Consider the following 6,816-nt stretch of genomic DNA (forward strand, 5'->3'; position numbering starts at 1 on the left):
ATGATACGCCCGACCTGGGTTACACGGGGCAGGCACGCTAACTACACGAACCGTGCCGGACCGACGTGCTGTGCTCCCTGGCCCAGACACGTCATAGCAAGGAAACGGGCCGGCCCACCGGCGCATTTAGCCCACCAGCCCGTCTGATTTTGGGCTGTTTTGGGCCTATTGTGCTGTTTTTAGGCTAATATACAAAAAAAATCTGTTTTTTTTAAAGTAAACGGGCCGTGCTGTGCGGACACGCATGCCCAGCCTCGCGGCCCAGGCACGGCCCTAGGCGGGCCATGTGCCGATGCAGGCCCACCACGGGCCGGGCACGCAGGCTAACGTGCCGGCCTGCCTGGCCCAGCCCAGATGGCCACTTTGGTAGGTGGAGTCGGAACGGGACGCCAAGAAGAACAACAAGAGGAAGAAACGCAATTCGGGGTGGAGTTGGACTTGTGGTTGTTGCCGAGCGCTCCCTCTCGTCTCCTCGCGATTTTTTATAAAAAGGAGAGAAGCGCAATCGTATCCCCAGCCAGATTCACATCGCATCGCCACCGACCTTTCCCTGCCGGATTCTTCTCAGGTAGCGGCAGCAGCAGCAGCAGCTTGAGTTCTTGCGGATCTGCGGCTGCGAATCCCAGTCTCGTATCAACTCAGCCAGGCAGAGGAGAAGCAGGAGGAAGATGTCCAAGGCGGCGCTGACCCTGGAGGAGGTGTCCAAGCACAACACCAAGGACGACTGCTGGCTCATCATCGCCGGCAAGGTATACGCACGCATCTTCTCCCCGCTGGTCCTCCTGATTGTTTCCTTGCGATTATTGTTACGTCAAGATTCAGTCTTTCTTTCTTTCTCTCGGAGGGTCGCGATACTGGTAGCTTGCAGCACAACATGCCCTAATCGATTTGCCAAAGCATTTGGCTAAGCAATTGATACATGTTACGTGCTGGCCTGGTACGATTAGAGTACATCCGCCTGCAGATCTGCACGGTACCGTCGGACTATTACTTGAGTTATTGGTTATATGTTGAAGAAGAATCAGTTTGGTTTAGTACACGACGAGCGATTCCTGGGGTAAATATCCAGACAAGAGTTGGTAACTCTTTGAATTGTGAATTGGTCTGAGAGATTACACACTGGTTTACTTCCAGAATTTCCACCCGTCGGAACCGATAAATTAGTGAGTACCCCGCTTTATACAAGGTCGGAACACTTTTAGCGAGTTTATATAATTTTCTGATCCTAGTCAAAAGAAACTAGGCTTTCACCCCGCTTTTATATACATAAAAGCCAGAGTACCGATACAACCACAGTCCAGACCAGCACACAAGGTCAGAACCGATAAATTGCGTTTATATAGCCGTGCAACCTTCTTCTAGTTGATCCTGCTCGACCTGGTAGGCAAAAAAGATTTGCCCATTTGGTTGCCGTAGATTCACTAGTTAATTACCTTTTGCTATGTAAAAATAGTTGCATGTTTGGTTCTCGAGTGTTATGTTGCCCTTTCTAGGAAAAAACAAAAGGTTACTTACCGGTGATTAGATGATATTTTTGTCCACAGTTTCAGTCTTTCAGACGAGAACTAAACTCTCAGGTCCCAGACCAATTGAGATTCATTCTCCATTCTCTAGACTATATTTTACCCCCGTAAGAATCGCATTTGTTAACTTTTTCCATTTCTCCATCTGAGTTCTGGACATAACTCTGAATCTTTTGTCATAGTTTTATTTTTCATGTTTTATGCATCCAAAAAATCTGCCTTACAGTAACAATACTTAGGTCTTGGCTTAAGATATCATCTTACAGTGCGCATTTAAATATAAGGATGCAAAATATTTTAAATTATGTTCATCAGTACCCTTTATCCATGTGTACCAATGAAAAGCAAGTCTTTAACATTTATTTTAGCCCAAAAAAACTCATTTTATTTTTGTTTAAGCCTTGCGAACTGGTGTAGTTTAATGTGAATTTTTCATGTTTATCTTTCTTCGGAACCTGGAAGTTCTCTATAAGCAGGCTTATATTTCATAAAGACAGATTTAAAGGCTTTATTCACGTTGAAAGGGCTGCTTTCTTCTTGTACTTGTTATACATGGCAGGAGCAATGTGGCAATGCTCTTTAATTAACGCCGTTACTTTTATGTCAGTAGTGAGGCTTACAATGGTTATAAATTTTGTTTAGAGGAGAATGGTTATAAATTTTGTTCCTCCTTGAGAAAAACAATCATTGACACTGTGTTCTAATGTTCAGGTATACAATGTGACCAAGTTTTTGGAGGATCACCCTGGAGGTGATGATGTACTGTTGTCCTCGACTGGTAACACCTTCTTGCCATGCCATGCTTGCAGAGGTTGTGAACTTGTGATTTAGCCTAATAATTTGCATTAACACGTTGGCCCTTTTACAGCCAAGGACGCAACCGATGACTTTGAGGATGTCGGGCACAGCAGCACCGCCCGTGCGATGCTGGACGAGTACTATGTCGGTGACATAGACACGGCCACGATACCTGCCCGGACGAAGTACGCTCCGCCGAAGCAACCACACTACAACCAAGACAAGACCCCCGAGTTCATCATCAAGATCCTCCAGTTCCTGGTCCCCCTGGCCATACTTGGTCTGGCTGTCGCCATTAGGATGTACACCAAGTCGGAATCGGCTTAACCGGCGGCGGCACTGTTCTCTGAGTTATGGGGGGAAAATAGCTTTAAGGTGTTGAATAAGTTAGTAGTTTGTCGTGTGATGTATCCATTCCAATGTACCGTGTGGTGAGTTTGAATGTTGCAACGGTTTTGTCGTGAAACTGAAAATGATGGGACCAAGTTTTGTTGTGAAACTTAAATTGATGGGACTGAAATTGCTCTTTGGTGTTGGTGCATTGGTATGCATTCTCCTCGATGCCTTGGAAAATTAAGCACCGAAGTTGAAAATAGTCACGATGTTTTGGAAGAAAACATGTCTGGCGCTACAAGGCGAGGCAAACACAGCCTGGCGCGCTGCCGCCCTCAGCCTCCGCGACCTAGACAAATTTTTTGGTGGGGATATTGTAAATATTTGATATCTTCAGTTGTAAATATCAGTGTTTTGGAGATCACAGCTTGCTCGCAAGTATTTCTGGCAATCACCCAAAGTTGCTTAGATAAGCATCCTACACGACAACACCATTATTGCTGACACTGAAACGTCTAAGTACTGAAATTACATCATTTTGGAGCAGACATGATTAAAGTGTACTCAAGGTGTGACCATCACCCAAAGTTGTGCATTATACGAAGTCATACACATAATTGATGAAAATTCACAAGTTTAGACCAAGGTTTATTAACTAAATATAAAATGGATAAATTGTTGTGATTTCAAATGCTGTGATAGTGATTTTAAAATTGTTTGCCCCCTCTAGATGTTTTACTCCTTGCTGCACAGGATGTTTAACTCCTTCTCATAGACCAATTTGTCATCTTGTATGGTGCAAAAAGATCTATCTGGTGTTCGCCTAGACCACCAGCTCCTTCTCGTAAACTAATTAGTTTCCACACAGCACCAGCATATTGTTTGCCCTCTTACGAGAAAATGAGTCATACTACTCACTATCTGATTCTAGCTGTTCTGGAAACTTTGCTCAGGAAACCAATCCTTTTGTTTCAATGAACTTTATTGTCGTCCCCTGTCATCTTTAGTTCTTTTCACATGCACTGTATTGGAACAAATCCTTGCTCCTTGAATATATGTGGAGTTTGGATAGTGCACTCAATATTCAGGTTGTTCAGTGAGTGTCCAGCCGAGTGTGGCCGAGTATCTTGCTTTTGTATCCAGCTTGTATCAAGTTCTTGCACTGCATCAACCATTATGTGCTTAGCCATGTAGATTAATTTTGTGGAGATGTTTCATGTCTTTGTAGAAAAAATGTGAGGTGTAGATATCCACGGTTGCTTGCATATTTGCTCCTTTTTTTAGCTGTTGTTTTCTATCTAGCCCATACGGTACCTGAATGCCAGTAGTGGTAGTGATATTGGCTTCTGTTGTTCTGATTTTTTGGTTCCACCATTGCGATCCTCTTTCTTTGTTTCTTTGCATGTGTAGGATCTATTAGCCTAGAGATATATTTGTATTAGTAGTACTTGATGGAACCTAGTTCTTGTATAAGCACAAAAGAGTAAGTAATATAAGGCATGTCCGGTGGCATTGCAAAATTGGCCCTTCTGTACTAGAACCACTGATTCTGCCCCTTTCTTATTTCACGAACAGTATTAGCTCATACTCCCTCCGTCTTGAATTACTTGTCGCAAAAATGGATAAAAATGGATGTATCTAAAACTAAAATACGTCTAGATACATTCATTTCTGCAACAAGTAATTCCGGAGGGGGGAGTATATGACATCTTATCTTTTTTAGTACTACTCCCTCCATTCCTAAATATTTGTCTTCTAGAGATTTCAACAAGTGACTACATACGTAGCAAAGTAAGTGAATCTACATTCTAAAATATGTCGATATACATCCGTATGTGGTAATCCATTTAAAATCTCTAAAAAGATAAATATTTAGGAACGGAGGGAGTATTTGATATGGATAATAGCTTCCACAAGTATTGTGATGAGGACATCAATACCATTGTTACACCCACAACCCCTGCTGCTATACATACTGGACCAATTACTAGAGCTCGCGCACGTCAATTAAATTACCAGGTACTTTCGTTTCTTGGTAATGAATCTAATGTTCATGAGAATATGATGCTGCCTAAATTGGATACACTTGTTTTGCTTACAAATGAAGGGCCTAGCTTGGAGAAGGATGAACATTGGAGCAAGAACAAGCATGGAGATGATGGCATGCGCAAGGGGAACAAGAACGGAGTTACAAGTGATGATTTCAGAACGTTGAAGCCACCATAATGAGTGCATGAAGCCTTGGACGAAATATACAAGATGCTACTTCATAACTTTCGTCCAGAGGCTATTCTAGGTGCTGTGTCACCTTCTTATTGGGCCAGGCCCATGTAATTTCGAAATACTTGAGTATAGGCTGTTTTTAGAGTCCGTATGTGTGAGGAAACAAGAGATAGGGTTGGTTTCAGACCCTTTCACCAAGGGACACGAAATTCCCCCCTCTTCCTCCATATATACAGCCCTTAGGGCATCGTTTAGACTTTGGGTTTTGTTTAGATTAAAAGTTCGCCATAGCTGCAACTTCGCGTACTTCGTTTGAGTTCAACAACCAGACCAAGACGTCACATAACCCCATCTTGATCAATAAAGCTTTCATCTTATATTCGCAATATCCAGATTGCAATCTCAGTTTCTTGCTTGTTCTTCGTTTGCTCGCAGGAAATAGACCCTCGTGGTCAGGTTGATCGTGCTCCGGCGTGGTCAATAACCTCTCAGAGTTGGTTTAGCGATTGCTAAGGCGCGACGTCCTCGCACGTATGTAGTCGGATCGTCAAAGTCTACTCCTCCAAAACGATAATCACCATCTCATCGAAAGACGGGACACCTTTGCCTCTATCAAGTGGTATCAGATTTCCAGGTTGCTCTGTGAGATTTTACAGTTTTTCGTATTATAGATCGAGTCTGTTCTTCATACCTACAGTCCATGAAAAGGCCACAAAACAAAATTAGGGTTAGTTCATCATATCCGAACCAGTCTGAGCCTTTGCATAGTCTTTTCAGTATTTTGCTTTGTTGAATTTACGGTTGCATCGTCGTGTCAAGTTGTTGGTCTTAGCATCTAGTCCTTTAGAGTTTCGAGTTCTATCACAGTTTGTCACGCCGCCGCCGCACCATCCTATCACCGCTGCCATATACCATCACCGCTGCCATATACCACCACCGCTGCCATATACCATCACCGCTGCCATATACCACCACCGCTGCCATATACCACCACCGCTGCCATATACCACCATATATCCACCACTAATTCGAGTTCTTTTCATATTAGGTTTGTTTTCGAGATCCATCTATTTTTTGATTCGTGTTTCCTTGCCTGAGTAGGTTTCGAAAAAAAAGAGTCCGGAAACCACCCTCCGTTTAGGCCCAAAATTTTCCAAAAACGCACTCGACAAAAAAAATCTGGCTATCCTATTTTTAGGTGTTTCCAAGCATATTGAGACAGTCGCCGTTATAGAAAGTTTTTTTGAGCCGTTTCCAGTTTTTGGGTCCGGGCAGTCGAAAAAAAGATTGGTCGCAAAAATTTCGTGTCTATCCTGTTATCTTGACTTGGGAAGAGTTTTGAGACACTCGCCATTATAGTGATTTTTCGGCCAAAAAAAGCAAAACAAAATATATTCAGAGTGTGCTCTTCCCTTGTTTCGGTGCAGCCCCGTGATTTTGTTAGTGTTCTAGGCTCGCGTCTCTAGCACGGTCTAACCTAGGACCAGCACAGTACCGTCGTTGAGCGTTTATTCAACTTTGCATCTCTGAATTGATTATTGCTGACCCTTTTTTCTACCATATGATAAGCCTTCCCAGCTCCACATACATCTACGTCGTGCGTTTGACTCTCCCTGGTAATCGCTCTATCCAAGCTTTGAGAGTTTTGACTCAACGGTTGCTGATCACCACCTGCTGCTGGGTAAGAACTGGTAACAATTTGAGATTCGCTTGACGGATTTATGACATCCTGCCACTTTCTAGTAGTCTGTAGGATCATATTCTTGTGTGTTTCTATTGCTGCTAACCATAGCAGGACCACAAGCCGACGAGATTGGCTGGGAGAACATGGCGAACAAGGAGTTACATGATAAATTTCAGCAAATGATGAGTGGCCAGGTGGGAGATGTGCTAAACAGATTTGAAGAGGCTATGGAGAAGATAGATGCCATGGAGAAGT

The 6,816-nt window shown here is 43.3% G+C and overlaps 1 protein-coding gene across 1 annotated transcript; it reads left to right on the forward strand.

Annotated features, from left to right (window-relative positions):
- Window positions 1–386: 386 nt before the first annotated feature.
- LOC123120443 (cytochrome b5) lies at window positions 387–2,850 on the forward strand. Its single transcript, XM_044540439.1, has 3 exons — window positions 387–749; window positions 2,235–2,301; window positions 2,392–2,850. The coding sequence occupies exons 1-3, from the start codon at window positions 669–671 to the stop codon at window positions 2,646–2,648; spliced, it is 405 nt and encodes a 134-aa protein (XP_044396374.1). The 5' UTR covers window positions 387–668; the 3' UTR covers window positions 2,649–2,850.
- The last annotated feature ends 3,966 nt before the right edge of the window (window positions 2,851–6,816 follow it).

This window comes from Triticum aestivum, chromosome 5D, assembly GCF_018294505.1.
Source record: "Triticum aestivum cultivar Chinese Spring chromosome 5D, IWGSC CS RefSeq v2.1, whole genome shotgun sequence".
NCBI classification, from domain to species: Eukaryota; Viridiplantae; Streptophyta; class Magnoliopsida; order Poales; family Poaceae; genus Triticum; species Triticum aestivum.